This window comes from Chiloscyllium punctatum, chromosome 7, assembly GCF_047496795.1.
Source record: "Chiloscyllium punctatum isolate Juve2018m chromosome 7, sChiPun1.3, whole genome shotgun sequence".
NCBI classification, from domain to species: domain Eukaryota; kingdom Metazoa; phylum Chordata; class Chondrichthyes; order Orectolobiformes; family Hemiscylliidae; genus Chiloscyllium; species Chiloscyllium punctatum.
This window is the reverse complement of record NC_092745.1, coordinates 43,794,808-43,810,459: the sequence shown is the minus strand read 5'-3', so window position 1 is coordinate 43,810,459 and position 15,652 is coordinate 43,794,808. Positions and strand designations below refer to the sequence as shown.

The following is a 15,652-nucleotide window of genomic DNA, read 5'->3' as shown; positions in this document are numbered from 1 at the left end:
CACAGTGGCTACAAAAGCAGGTCAGAGGCTATGAATGCTGCAGGATTAAATCATCTCCTTGTTCCCCTATTCTTCATCTATAAGGCACAAGTCTGCATTGTGATGCAAACTGCCTGGAATGAGTGCTACTCTGAATAGCACAAGAAGCTTGACATCATCCAGGCCAAAGCAGCCTGCTTGACTGGCACTACATTCACAAACATCTACTTCCTCTACCACGAGTTCTCATTAACAGGAGTGTATATCACCTACAAATATACTTCAGAAATTCACCAAAACTCCTTAGACAGCACCTTCCAAAACCACAAATTACAAGGGCAGCAAATACGTGGGATGTCGCACAGAGAAAGATGATTGTGATTGCTGAGGTTCTATCGTCTCAGCATCTCACTGGAGGAGTTCTTCTGAAAGCTGTTCTGGACCCACCTGCTTTCAGCTGTTTCATCAATCACCTTCCATCCATCCTAAGGTCAAAGGTTTGGGAAGTTTACTGGCACCATTAGTGGCACAGTAGATGCTGATGCATTCAGTGTCCATATGCAGAAAGAACTAGACCACTTCCAGGCTTGAGCTGATGAGTTGCAGTTAACGTTTGTGCCACCAGTGCCATTTAACAACCATCTCCAAGGGACCTCATTATTTTCCCTTGACATTCAGTGGCATTACTACTGTTGAACATCCTACTAACATGATCCTGGAGTTTATCACTGACTAGAAACTGAACTGAACCAACCTTAAAAATGTCTAAGTACTGTGTCTACAAGAGCAGGTAGGAGAATAGGAATTCTGTAACAAGTATCTCTCAACTTGTCCTTGTTCACCTCCATGTACAAGGTGCAAGTCAGGAGTGTGATGGAGTACTCTCCATGTGCATAGATCGCTGCAGCTCCACCAGTACTCGAGCTCTACATTGTACGGGGCAAAGCATCCCACTTGATGGCCAGTCATTCATCAGCTTCAACATTCCTTCATTCACCATCGATGCAACATGGCACAACTGTGTACTATCTACTAGATGTACTGAAGTAACTCACCAAAGCTCCTTTGATAGTCCCTTCCAAGCCCATAATTATTACCATCTCAAAGGACAAGGGCAGGAGATGCATCTACCATAGCAATTTCCCCTCCAAGATCCACACGTTTGTCGCTCTTTCAAAATCCTGTAACTCACTTCCTCACAGTGCTATGCATATTCCTACACTCCACGGACCGCAATGGTTTAAAAAGGCAGCTCATCACCCTCTTGTCCATGGTGACTAGGGCTTGGCAATAAATGTTGGGTTAGCCAGCAATATCCACAACTTGTGAATGGAAAACAAAATGCAGAATTTGGAACACCATTACAATGTGAATCAGTACCATCTGAGTTCTTGATGGGAAGGCACAGCCCTATTACTTCTAGGACTAAATGTTCAAGATTACAAATGTGTATAGGACAGAAGGAAATCCTACGGAACACAACAAGCAAGAAACAACAATAGGAGATATTGTACTTGGAATCTATGGAAACGAAATGAAGGTCAAAGACTATGCTCAGAGAGAGACAAATCAAATATCTTTTCTGGACTGCATCCAAGGCGGTACATTCAGAAGAAACATATGAAATCGTAATGCAATATATCAAAGAGATCGAACAGTCACCATTAGTTCCACAGAGGAGTCACCAAATTTGAAATGTTCACTCTCTTCTTACTCTTCCTATAAATGCTACTAGACGTGTTGCATATCTTTAGCTTTTTGTTGTTTTTTCAAATCCACATCGAAGTTGAAAAAAGATAAAGGCATACAGTCTAGGTCCCTTTCAGAAGTTTTACATTATCGTCCTCAGTTTACAATACTTCCACATTTTGTATCATCCTCAAAATTCGAAATTGTTTATTTTGCCCACGTTTCTGTTACCTGTTAATCAATGTTGTTAGTGTCCCTTTTATATCTTGACTCCTAACTTTGCTGTTTTTCTGTTTGCCACTTTATCAAATGCCTTTTGAAAATCTGTATAGACTACATCAAACACATTACAATCACCCTTTCTATTACCATATCAAAACCTTGAAGCAAATTAAAATTAAACATTTTTAATTTGACAAATCTGTACTGGCTTTTTAAGCTTAACACACACTTTTCCGTATGTTGCGGTTTCAAAAAAAACTCCCAATACTGGGGTTGGATTGACTGGCTTGTAGTTGCTGGATTTATTTGTATACACTGTTTGAATAAGGGTGTAACTTTTTCAATTCTCCACTTTTTGATTAGACTAGATTCCATACAGTGTGGGCCGAACTACTTTGGGACCATTCCTGAATCTAAGGAGGATTCCAAAATTATGATCAGCGTCTACAGATTTTCCACACTCAGTTTCTTCAGGATCTTTGGATGTATGCCATCAGTGGTTCGCACTGCTGCCTCACAGCGCCAGGGACCCTGGTTCGATTCTAGCCTCGGGCAACTGTCTGCGTGGAGTTTGCACATTCTCTCCATGTCGGCGTGGGTTTCCTCCGGGTGGTCCGGTTTCCTCCCACAGTCCAAAGATGTGCAGGTCAGGTGAATTGGCCATACTAAATTGCCCATAGTAATAGGTGCATTAGTAGGGAGTGGGGGAATGGGTCTGGGTGGGTTACTCTTCGGAGGGTCAGTGTGGCCTTGTTGAGCTGAAGGGCCTGTTTCCACACTGTAGGCAATCTAACCTAATCATCTGGCTCTGCTTGCTATAGTTTAAGTACAGTCTGCCTGTTTAATAGCTCTTTATTAATTTTTAACCGATTGGTTGTCTCAGCAGCTGCTCTTTCACTACGTTTTTGTCAGCATCATCTTTCTTGGTAATGACAGATACAGTGCACTAATTTAGTGTCTCAGTCTTTGCATAAAGTTGGAGCTTTGCCATTCACGTGAAAAATTTACTTAGGAATGGTAGAAATTTGGAACACTCCTTCAAACTTTTGTGTGCTAATTCAATTGAAATTTGCTAGACTGGGGTAAGATGGTCTTAACTAACTAAATTCTACAAAGGGAACACAATGAAAGAACTTGAGGCACAGATCATTCATGATCTGAGTAAGCCAGTGAATGACTAAGCTCAAGGAGCCAAAGGATCTATAACTGTTAAATCCTCCATCTAGTATTTCTTTGTTCTTCCAATTGAGCTTAGTATTCTTTTGCTCGAAACAACAGCTTTGACATTTCTTGTAAGTCTATTGTCCCTCTACTAAAATAGAGTCAGGATAACCTAAATATTAAATTCAAAGAGTTTTCTTGCTAATATGATACAGCCTGAATATACACTAGCACAAAATACAGAAAGCTAGCAGACAGAGGATTGGAGTTAAAGAATAAGGAAGTCTTACAGTGACTGTACAAAGTGCTGGAAGACCACATCTGGAATGCTGAGAGTAGTTTTGGCCTTCTAATTTGAGAAAAGATATTATTTCATTGGAGACAGTTCAGAGAAGATTCACTGGGATAATTCCTGGTGTGAGGAGGGATTGTTTTATGAGCAAAGGCAAAGATTGGGATTCCACTGACTAAAGTTTGTAAGGATGAAAGGTGATTTCATTGAAACATGCAGCATTCTTAAGGGACTTGACATGTTAAAGGCTCAGAGAATATTTCTTCTCAAGGGTGAATCTAGGACCAGAGGGGATGGTGTCAGAATACAGGAATGCCAATTTAAGACTGACATGAGGAATTTCTTTTGAGGGATGGGATTCTTTGGAATTTCTTGCCACAGAGAGCTGTGTAGACAGACTCCTTTATGTATATTTAATGTCGATGTAGAGGACTTAGAGGAATTGAGGGTTAGAGGGAAAGGGCAGGAAACTGGATGTGAGGAATGCCAGATCAGCCATGATCTTACTGAATGGCAGAGCAGGCTCAAAAGGCCTAATCCTTTTCCTATTTCTCTTGGTATTATAATGCAGTCTTATTTATTTTTAAAAAATGAATTAAAACTTCTTTAGCCTCTTACATGTGAAGCTCTAACAACCATAACAAGTTTTACATTTCAAGGATACTTGGACATAAGTTGCAACAAATAATTTTAACCATGCTAACCTATTGTGTAGTTCAGAGTATTGTACACTGGATATAGCTGTCAGCTTTCAGATAGAATTCAAACAAGTGATAATTATCCCAGGACCTAGGATCTTGTTTTTAATTGAATTTTGTTTTTTAGTTTTGTTTTTCTTGCCAATTTGCCAGTGGAGGAAGTTGATCAGGTTTGCACATAATGCTGCTGACTGCTTTTGCTCTTTGAGCTACAATTGTTGTTTGCCATTTTCTTTGCTGGGCAGCATTGGATATATGTTTTTGATTGGGTACAAATTGATTAAGCTTATTGAGTCTATAAAACACAGATTGGATTTGTCTATTGATTAATTTATTGCTGTCTGATTCAAAACCAGCCACTGTTCTCCTTGCAATTCATATGCTTTGAAACATTCTGAAAAATACTTCTGTTGACAGTATCTTTCTTTTCTTTCAGGCGTGAAAGTGACAACAGAGTTCCCCTGGAGCTAATATTGGGCTACTGGCACAATTTTTCGTATTGAGATAATTTGTGATACCAGTAACATTCTTAAATCTGAGGCCACAATGAAGCTGAAACAACGTGTCGTTCTGCTAGCTATCCTCCTTGTTATTTTCATTTTTACAAAGGTGTTCCTGATTGACAACTCAGATTCCTCTGCAGCTAACCGAGAAGATCAGCATTCTTTTCAGCGTATGATGGATAAACTCAAGATTGAACTGAATCCAAATTTGGAGCATACGCTGCAATCGCCATGGGAGATAGCAGCACAGTGGGTTGTTCCCAGAGAGGTATATCCAGAAGATACTCCAGAGCTTGGAGCCATTCTACATGCCATGGCCACCAAAAAGATCATTAAGGCTGATGTGGGTTATAAAGGAACCCAACTAAAGGCTCTACTTGTTCTTGAAGGTGGACAGAAGGTTGTGTTCAAACCTAAAAGGTAATGTTAGTATGAACAAAATGCACTGAATTTAATATAGTGTGGAACACCCTGCTATTCTGAAGAAAGTTTTCTGATAAAGCACGCATTCCTATGTCTTGATACTGCAAGTTAATGGTGAATTTGAACTTATGAATTAAGGGCCATAATAGAACAGTGCCCTTTCAGCCTTCTCTGCCATTTAGTGTGATCATCAGTAATGTTATTCCTCCACAATTCTGCCTCCCTTCAATAACATTCTACTCTAGGTTTGTAAGTTAACTCGTGGAGCTGGAAGTTTTGGTTTCAGACGTTTTGTCACCATAACTAGGTAACATCATCAGTGAGATGGTGAAGCAATGATGTTTGTCCTGCCTATCTATATATAGGTCTTGGTTTCTTTAGATGGGTGATGTTGTTTCTGGTTTTTTTTCAAGGGTAGGTAGTTGGGGTCTAAGTCGATGTGTTTCTTGATGGAGTTCTGGTTAGAATGCCATGCCTCTAAGAATTCTCGTGCGTGTCTTTGTTTTGTCTGTTCGAGGATGTGTGTGTTGTCCCAGTCACAGTGGTATCCTTCTTTGTATGTATGGAAACTAGTGATAGTGGGTCGTGTCTTTTGGTGGCTAGTTGGTGTTCATGTATCCTGGTGGCAGGTTTCCTGCTGGTTTGTCCAATGTAGTGTTGTTTTACAGTTTTTGCATGGTATTTTGTAAATGACATTAGTTTAGCTGGTAGTATCTAATGGATCCTTTAGGTTCATTTGTCATTGTTTAAGTGTGTTGATAGGTTTGTAGGCTACCATGATGCCAAGGGGTCTGAGTAGTCTGGAAGACATTTCTGATATGCCTTTGATGTAAGGTAATGTGGCTATAGTTTTTGGTTGTGTTGTGTCAGCTAGTTTGGGTTTCTTTCTGAGGAATTGGCAGATTGTGTTTACTGAGTACCCGTTTTTCTTGAAAACGTTGTATCGATATTTTTCTTGTTTGTAGTTGTTGGGTGCTGCGATGTGATGTAGCTCATTGAAATAATTTCTTGATGCAGTTCTGTTTGTGGGTGTTGGGATGATTGCTTCTGAAGTTAAGTATTTGGTCTATGTTTGTTGTTTTTCTGCGGACGCTGGTTTGAAGCTCTCCATTAATTGTACATTCAACTGTCACATCTAGGAACGGGAGTCTGTTGTTGCTCTCTTTTGTGAATTTTATGCCTATCAGGATATTGTTGATGGTGTTGTACGTTTCCTCTAATTTGTTCTGTTTTGTGATGATAAAGGTGGCATCCACGTCGCCAACCCAAAGTTTGGATTGGATAGACAGGAGGGCAGCTTGTTCAAGTGTCTGCATTACTGCTTCTGCTATGAGACCTGATATTGGTGATCCCATTAGTGTTCTGTTGACTTGTTTGTAAGTTTTGTTATTGAATGTGTTATTGAATATTATGTGAATATTGAATAAGTTTTGTTATTCAATGTTATTGAAGTGGGTGGTGAGGCATAGGTCCACGAGCTTGAGGCTGTTATCTTTGCTGATGAGGTTGGTGCTATCTGGTGCTTGTGGTCCTGTCTTTTCTAGTAGTGATGCAGGTGTTTCTTTGGCCAGGTCGATGTTAATTGATGTGAAAAGGGCTGTAATGTCAAAGGAGACCATTTTTCATCCTCTTCTATCTTGGTGTCTTTGGTTTACAGGAATTCTCAGGTCCTCTACATGGATTGGTTTGCATCTAAGTAAAATAAACTTTAAATGGAACTCTACACGCAACAGAACCAGTGATAAAGACTAGTGACAGCAAGGATACATATAAACCAAAGCACGAGCAATTGATTCTCTGTTTACAATCTTTGCATTTACATTGAAGAACCCACATGAAATGGGATCTTACCCAGTCTACCTGATTGGCCTTGAAGCCTTGGAATCGTCACCAATAGTAGCCAAATTTCTCACTCTTTATTATCAGTGTACAGATTGCATTCTTAAAATACAATGCTTCAAACTCGAATATGAACAGCAGCAAAATACTTTGTTTCCCATCTAGCAACTAACTTTCTAATTGTGTTGCTAGTCCTTAAACTATATTCATAAACTATAAAAAGAATTATGCTAGTCTTGCTACACCCTTCAAACAAGATTAAAACCAGTATAATTCAGGGTAAAAAACAATTTTATCTTGCCATTGTCTGGTTAAATGAACATTTAAAAAAAGTGCAAATGAGTCAGAGTCATACAGTGTGGAATCAGATGCTTTAGTGTAACGAGTCCATGCTGACCATGTTAACTAAACTAGTTCCACTTGCCTGCGTTTGGCCCATATCCCCCCAACCATTCCTATTCATGTACTTATTCAAATATAGAGTCATAGAGATGTACAGCATGGAAACAGACTCTTTGGTCCAATCCATCCATGCCGACCAGATATCCCAACCCAATTTAGTCCCACCTGCCAGCACCTGGCCCACATCCCTCCAAATCCTTCCTATTCATATACCCATCCAAATGCTTTTATAAATGTTGCAATAGTATCAGCCTCCATCACTTCCTCTGTCAGCTCATTCCATACACGTACCCCTCTCTGTGTGAAAAAATTGCCCCTTGGGTCCCTTTTATATCTTTCCCCTCTCACCCTAAACCTATGCCCCCTAGTTCTGGACTCCCCCACCCCAGGGAAAAGAATTTGTCTATTTATCTTACCCGTGCCTCTCATAATTTTATAAACCTCTAAAGGTCACCCCTTAGCCTCCGACACTCCAGGGAAAACAACCCTAGCCTGTTCAGCCTCTCCCCATAGCTCAAATCCTCCAACCCTGGCAACATCCTTGTAAATCTTTTCTGAACACTTTCAAGTTTCACAACATTTTTCCGATAGGAAGGAGACCAGAATTGCGCGCAATATTCCAACATTGGCCTTACCAATGTCCTCTACAGCCGCAACATGACGTCCCAACTCCTGTACTCACTACTCTGACCAATAAAAGAAAGCATACCAAATGCCGCCTTCACTATCCTATCTACCTGCGACTCTACTTTCAAGGAGCTATGAGCCTGCACTCCAAGGTCTCTTTGTTTAGCAACACTCCTGAGGACCTTACCGTTAAGTGTATAAATCCTGCTAATATTTGCTTTCCCAAAATGCAGCACCTCGCATTTATCTGAATTAAACTCTACCTGCCACTTCTCAGCCCATTGGCCCATCTGGTCACGATTCTGCTGTAATTTAAGGTAACCTTCTTCACAGTGCACTACACCTCCAATTTTGGTATCATCTGCAAACTTACTAATTGTACCTCTTATGCTCGTATCCAAATCATTTATGTAAATGACAAAAAGTAGAGGACCCAGCACCGTACCTTGTGGCACTCCACTGATCACAGGCCTCCAGTCTGGAAAAAAAACCATCCACCACCACCCTCTGTCTTCTACCTTTGAGCCAGTTCTGTATCAAAATGGTTAGTTCTCCCTGTATTCCGTGAGATCTAACCTTGCTAACCAGTCTTCCATGGGGAACCTTGTCGAGTACCTTACTGAAGCCCATATAGGTCACATCTACTGCTCTGCCCTCATCAATCCTCTTTGTTACTTCTTCAAAAAACTCTATCAATTTTGTGAGACATGATTTCCCACTCACAAAGCCATGTTGACTATCCCTAATTAGTCCTTGCCTTTCCAAATACATGTACATCCTGTGTGCTCACTGGTCTATAGTTCCCTGGCTTGTCCTTACCACCCTTCTTAAACAGTGGCACCACGTTACCCAACCTCCAGTCTTCGGGCACCTCACCTGTGACTATTGATGATCCAAATATCTTAGTAAGAGGCCCAGCAATCACTTCCCTAGCTTCCCACAGAGTTCTCGGGTACACCTGATCAGGTCCTGGGGATTTATCCACCTTTGTGTTTCAGGACATCCAGCACCACCACCTCTGTAATATGGACATTATGCAAGGTGTCACCATCTATTTCGCTACTTTCGATATCCTCAATATCCTTTTCCACAGTAAATACTGATGCAAAATACTCATTTAGTATCTCCCCCATTTTCTGCGGCTCCACACAAAGGCTGCCGTGCTGATCTTTGAGAGGCCCTAATCTCTCCCTAGTTATCCTTTTGTCCTTAATGTATTTATAAAAACCTTTTGGATTCTCCTTAATTCTATTTGCCAAAGCTATCTCATGTCCCCTTTTTGCCCTCCTGATTTCCCTCTTAAGTATACTCCTACTTTCTTTATACTCTTCTAACGATTCACTCGATCTAACCTGTCTGTACCTGACATGTGCTTCCTTCTTTTTCTTAACCAAACTCTTAATTTCTTCAGTCATCCAGCATTCTCTATACCTACCAGCCTTTCCTTTCACCCTAACAGGAATATACTTTCTCTGGATTCTCGTTATCTCATTTCTGAAGGCTTCCCATTTTCCAGCCATCCCTTTACCTGTGAACATTTGCCCCCAGTCAGCTTTTGAAGGTTCTTGCCTAATACCTTCTGAATTGGCCTTTCTTCAATTTAGAACTTCAACTTTTAGATCTGGTCTTTCCTTTTCCATCATTATTTTAAGTCTAATAGAACTATGGTCGCTGGCCCCAAAGTGCTCCCTCACTGACACCTCAGTCACCTGCCCTGCCTTATTTCCCAAGAGTAGGTCAAGTTTTGCACTTTCTCTCGTAGGTACATCCACGTACTGAATCAGAAAATTGGCTTGTGCACACTTAACAAATTCCTCTCCATCTAAACCCTTAACACTATTGCAGTCCCAGTCTATGTTTAGAAAGTTAAAATCCCCTACCATAACCACCCTATTATTCTTACAGACAGCTGCGTTCTCCTTACAAATTTGTTTCTCAATTTTCCTCTGACTATTAGGGGCTCTATAATACAATCCCAATAAGGTGATCATCCCTTTCTTATTTCTCAGTTCCACCCAAATAACTTCCCTGGATGCATTTCCAGGAATATCCTCCCTCATTACAGCTGTAATGCTATCACTTATCAAAAACACCACTCCCCCTCCTCTCTTGCCTCCCTTTCTATCCTTCCTGTAGCATTTGTATCTTGGAGCATTAAGCTATGTAATTGCTATGATATCCCAGTCCCATGTTCCTAACTATGTCCTGACTTCATCTGCCTTCCCTGTTAGGCCCCTGGCATTGAAATAAATGCAATTTAATTTATTGGTCCTACCTTATCTCTGCCTGTCCTGACTGTTTGACTCGCTTCTGTTCTCAACTGTACCTGTCTCAGATTGATCTCTTTCCTCGCTATCTCCCTGGGTCCCACCCCACCCCCCCACCTTATGTTTAAATCCTCCGAGCAGCTGTAGCAAATCTCTCTGCCAGTATATTAGTCCCTTTCCAATTTAGGTGCAAACTGTCCTTGTTGTACAGGTCACCTCTACCCAAAAGAGATTCCAAGATCCAAAAATGTGAATCCTTCTCCCAAACACCAGTTCCTCAGCCATGCATTCATCTGATCTATCGTCCTATTCCTGCCAACACTAGCTTGCAGCACCGGGAGTAATCCAGATATTACTACTCTTGAGGACCTCCTTTTTAAATTCCTGCCTAACTCTCTCTCATCTCCCTTCAGAATCTCAACCTTTTCCCTTCCTATGTCGTTGGTTCCAATGTGGACAATGACCTCTTGCTGGCCCCTCTCCCCCTTGAGAACATTCTGCACCCTCTCTGAGACATCCTTGATCCTGGCACCAGGTAGGCAACACACCATTCTGATTTTTTTGCTGCTGGCCACAAACATCTGTCTGTACCTCGGACTAGAGACTCCCCTAACATAATTGATTTCTTTTAACCCAACGTACCCCTCATTGCATTAGAGCCAGTCTCAATACCAGAAACTTGGCTGTTCTTGCTACATTCCCCTAAGAATCCAACATCCCCTCCGTTTTCCAAAACAGCATACTTGTTTGAAATGGGTATAGCCACAGAAGGCTCCTGCACTCGCTGCCTACCTCACTTACCTTTCCTGGAGTTAACCCATCGATGTGACTGTATCTGGGACTTTCTCCCCTACTATAACTGCCATCCATCACATACTGTTGCTGTTGTAAATTCCTCATTGTTTCTAACTTTCTCTCCAACCGATCCATTTGATCTGATAAGATTCGCAAACAACATTTTTTGCAGATATAATCCGCAGTAACCCTTGAACTCTCTTTAAACTCCTGCATCGAACAAGAAGCGCATATCACTCTACTAAAGGCCATTTTTGCTCCTTCACAATCTACAGATCCAGAAAATAACGTTGTCTTATTCCTCTACAAAACACTGCCTTAGGTTAATAGTTATGGCTTATATTTTAAGTTTAATCAAGAGACATCTCAAAAAAACATATAATCAGGAAAGAACCCACTCTACCATGTTCGAACTGTACCTGTATCCACCACTTCCTCTCCCAGTTCATACGACCCAGCAATCCCTTTGTGTCAAAAAAGTTGCCCCTTGTATCATTAGACAATAGGTGCAGGGGTAGGCCATTCTGCCGTTGAGCCTGCACCACCATTCAATATGATCATGGCTGATCATCCTTAATCAGTGTCCTGTTCCTGTCTTATCTCCGTAACCCTTGATTCCACTATCCTTGAAAGCTCTATCCAACTCTTTCATAAATGAATCCAGAGACTGGGCCTCCACTGCCCTCTGGGGCAGAGCATTCAACACAGCCACCACTCTCTGGGTGAAGACGTTTCTCCTCATTTCTGTCCTAAATAGTCGACCCCGTATTTTTAAGCTGTGTCCTCTAGTTCGGCACTCACCCATCAGCGGAAGCATCTTTCCTGCCTTCACAGTGTCCAATCCTTTAATAATCTTATACGTCTCAATCAGATCCCCTCTCAGTCTTCTAAACTCAAGGGTATACAAGCCCAGTCACTCTAGTCTTTCAACGTAAGGTAGTCCCGCCATTCCAGGAATTGACCTCGTGAACCTACGCTGCACTCCCTCAATAGCCAGAATGTCTTTTCTCAAATTTGGAGACCAGACCTGCACACAGTACTCCAGGTGTGGTCTCACCAGGGCCCTGTACAGCTGCAGAAGAACCTCTTTGCTTCTATACTCAATCCCTCGTGTTATGAAGGCCAGTATGCGATTAGCCGCCTTCACTACCTGCTGTACCTGCATGCTTCCCTTCATTGACTGGTGTACAAGAACACCCAGATCTCTCTGTACTGCCCCTTTACCTAAATTGATTCCATTTAGGTAGTAATCTGCCTTCCTGTTTTTGCCACCAAAGTGGATAACCAGACATTTATCCACATTAAACTGCATCTGCCATGCATCTGACCACGCACCTAACTTGTCCAGGTCACCCTGTAATCTCCTAACATCCTCCTCACATTTCACCATGCCACCCAGCTTAGTATCATCAGCAAATTTGCTAATGTTATTACTAATACCATCTTCTATATCATTAATATATATTGTAAAAATCTGCGGTCCCAGCACTGATCCCTGCGGTACCCCACTGGTCACTGCTTGCCATTCCGAAATGGAGCTCTTTATCACTACTCTTTTTCCTATCAGCCAATCAACTTTCAATCCAAGTTAGTACTTTGCCCCCAATACCATGCGCCCTAATTTTGCTCACTAACCTCCTATGTGGGACTTTATCAAAAGCTTTCTGAAGGTCCAGGTACGCTACATCGACTGGATCTCCCTCGTCTATCTTCAGAGTTACATCCTCAAAAGATTCATGAAGATTAGTCAAATATGATTTTCCCTTCATAAATCCATGCTGACTATGACCTGTTACTACTATCCAGATGTGTCATAATTTCATCCTTTATAATAGACTCCAGCATCTTTCCCACCACTGAGGTCAGACTATAATTTCCTGCTTTCACTCTCCCACCTTTCTTAAAAAGTGGTACAACATTCGCCACTCTCCAATCCGCAGGAACTGATCTCGAATCTATCGAACTCTGGAAAATAATCACCAACACATCCACGATTTCTCGAGCCACCTCCTTCACTACCCTGGGATGTAGACCATTAGGCCCCGGGGACTTATCAACCTTCCGACCTAACAGTCTCTCCAACATCAATTCCTGGCAAATATAAATTTGCTTAAGTTCAGGTCCTTCAGCCACTGTTACCTCAGGGAGATTGCTTGTGTCTTCCCCAGTGAACACAGATCTGAAATACCAATTCAATTCTTCTGCCATTTCTTTGTTCCCTGTAATATATTCCCCTGTTTCTGTCTTCAAGGGCCCAATTTTAGTTTTAACCATTTTTTTGCCTTTCACATACCTAAAAAAGCTTTTACTATCCTCCTTTATTTTTTTGGCCAGTTTACCTTCGTACCTCATTTTTTCTCTGCATATTTCCTTCTTAGTAGTCCTCTGTTGTTCTTTAAAAGCTTCCCAGTCCTCTGTTTTCCCACTTATCTTTGCTATGTTATACTTCTCTTTTAACTTTATATGTTTCTTAACTTCCCTCGTCAGCCACAGCCACCCATGCCTCCTTCTAGGATCTATCTTCCTTTTTGGAATGAACTGATCCTGTATCTTCTGCATTATACACTGAAATATCCGCCATTGTTCCTCCACTGTCATCCCTGCTAAGTTATTGCACCATTGAACTTTAGCCAGCTCCTCCCTCATAGCTCCATAGTTCCCTTTATTCAACAGAAATATTGTCACTTCCGATTGTACCCCCTCCCTCTCAAATTGCAGATTGAAGCTTATTGTATTATGGTCACTGCTTCCCAATGGCTCATTCACTTCGAGGTCCCTGATCAATTCTGGTTCGTTGCACAATACCAGATCCAGAATTGCCTTCTCCCTGGTAGGCTCCAGCACCAGCTGTTCTCAGAATCCATCTCGGAGGCACTCCGCAAAGTGTCTCACTTGAGGTCCAATACCATCCTGATTCTCCCAGTCTCCTTTATAAAAGTTTATCCTCTCTCTTAAAAATATGCCCCCTAGTTTTGAACTCTTCCACCCTAAGGAACTGTCCCTTGCAATTCACTTTACCTATGCCCCTCATGATTTTCTAAACCTCTGTAAGGTCAACCCTCAAACTCCTATGCCCCATTGAAAAATGTCCCAGTCTATCTAGCCTATTTTTATAACTCAAACCTTGCATTCCTACACCATCCTTGTAAATCATTTCTGAATCATCTCTCCAATTTAATAATGTCCCACCTACAGGAGGATAACCAGAACTGCGCACACTACTCCAGAAAAGATCTCCCCAACGTCTTGTACAACCTCAACGTAACATCCCAACTCCTATACTGAAAAGGTCTGAGCAAATGAAGGGGAATATGCTCAGCACCTTTTCAAACACCCTGTCGACCTGTAATATAAATTTCAAAGAATTATGTACCTGAACCCCACTGGGGTTCTCCACTGTATAATACTGCTCTATGAATGACGAACAAAGTACAAATTCCTGTGGAACTTTACTGGTCACAGGCCTCTAGTCCAAAAAACAAATCTGCACCATCACCTTCTGTCTCATACCATCAAGCCAATTTTATATCTAATTGGCAAATTCACCCTGAATCCCATGTGATCTAACTTTACTAATTAGTCTACCATGTGGAACCTTGTGAACGGCTTTACTGAGGTCCATGTAAATAACATCTACTGCTCTCCTCTCATCAATCATTTTGGTTACATCCTCAAAAAACGCATCAAACTATGCACCATCACATTAAACGGCTAAATATTATTGTCCTAGAGTACCTAGAGTATTTTAAAAGTAATGAGTGATAATTATGCTCAAAAAGAGACAAATTTTATGCTTATACCAACAAATTACTATAGTACAACTATATTAATATATTTAGGCTCTCAAAAAAACCACACTTGGATATTGAGCTTTAAGGAGGATTGAGCAAGAAAGATTTACCATCTTATATACATGAATTTGTTATTCATTTCAAAATATATACACAGTTCCATCTAAAGCTCCTGCTTCTGTTAGCAGCAAAAGTATTGGCTTCATAATCTGAAAGTCTTTTTAAATTCTAACCCATACTTGCAACAATTCCATCAACCTATAGTTTTCAACCTATAGAGCTGGGGTAACTAATTTCATGAACTATTTTGGAGGTTTAAAGAAAATGCAGTGGTGTTACTCTAAGGAAAATGCTTCAAAAAGAAATAGTTACTTTCAATCTTCTAAGCCTTGTTTTGAATCAGAAAGTTCATATCTTCAAAATGTTTTTAAAAGGATACTAAAAGTCTAAAATTGAAATCATTTAATCTTCTGAATCTGCAATATAAGAGCAGTACTGATCAACGTAGGTTGACTCATTCACTCGATATGAAGTGGCTGTTTGGTGCAGTGCTTGGAGGTAAGTCATTGCCGTAATATTGGATGTGCGATCTGTCAGATGTGTTGTTAAGCCAAAGGTGTGACTACCTGTTCAGCTGACTAAAAACTCCCATGGCACAATATAAAGAAGAAAATCTCCATTAGATTTCAAGTGACCAACAAATTATCTAGTCACCCATTGAATTTCATGTTTGTATGTCTGTACTGCGTATAAGCAGTGTCACGTTCCTGTACATCACAACCATGTCCGTACATCAGAAAACAATTGGCTATCAAGTGTTCCAAACTCCTGACAACACGGAAAGAAAATGTGCTTCCCATACCAATTCTGACAGGGGATGACAGTTGAGCTGTACCTCAACTCCATTTACCTGTCTTTGTTGTACATCTCTTTAAGTTCTTCTCCAACAAAACTTTGACAACTG

At 41.0% G+C, this 15,652-nt stretch overlaps 1 protein-coding gene across 4 annotated transcripts in view; it reads left to right on the top strand.

The window, feature by feature from the left end:
- The window catches only part of fam20b (FAM20B glycosaminoglycan xylosylkinase), a 162,279-nt gene that overhangs the window by 43,866 nt on the left and 102,761 nt on the right, over nucleotides 1–15,652 (top strand). For all 4 annotated transcript variants that reach the window (XM_072573452.1, XM_072573451.1, XM_072573450.1 and 1 more), the window contains one exon: nucleotides 4,478–4,964. In XM_072573452.1, coding sequence (XP_072429553.1) covers nucleotides 4,588–4,964 — 377 coding nt within the window. In that variant the 5' untranslated portion in view covers nucleotides 4,478–4,587. The remainder of the gene's footprint in view (nucleotides 1–4,477; nucleotides 4,965–15,652) is intronic.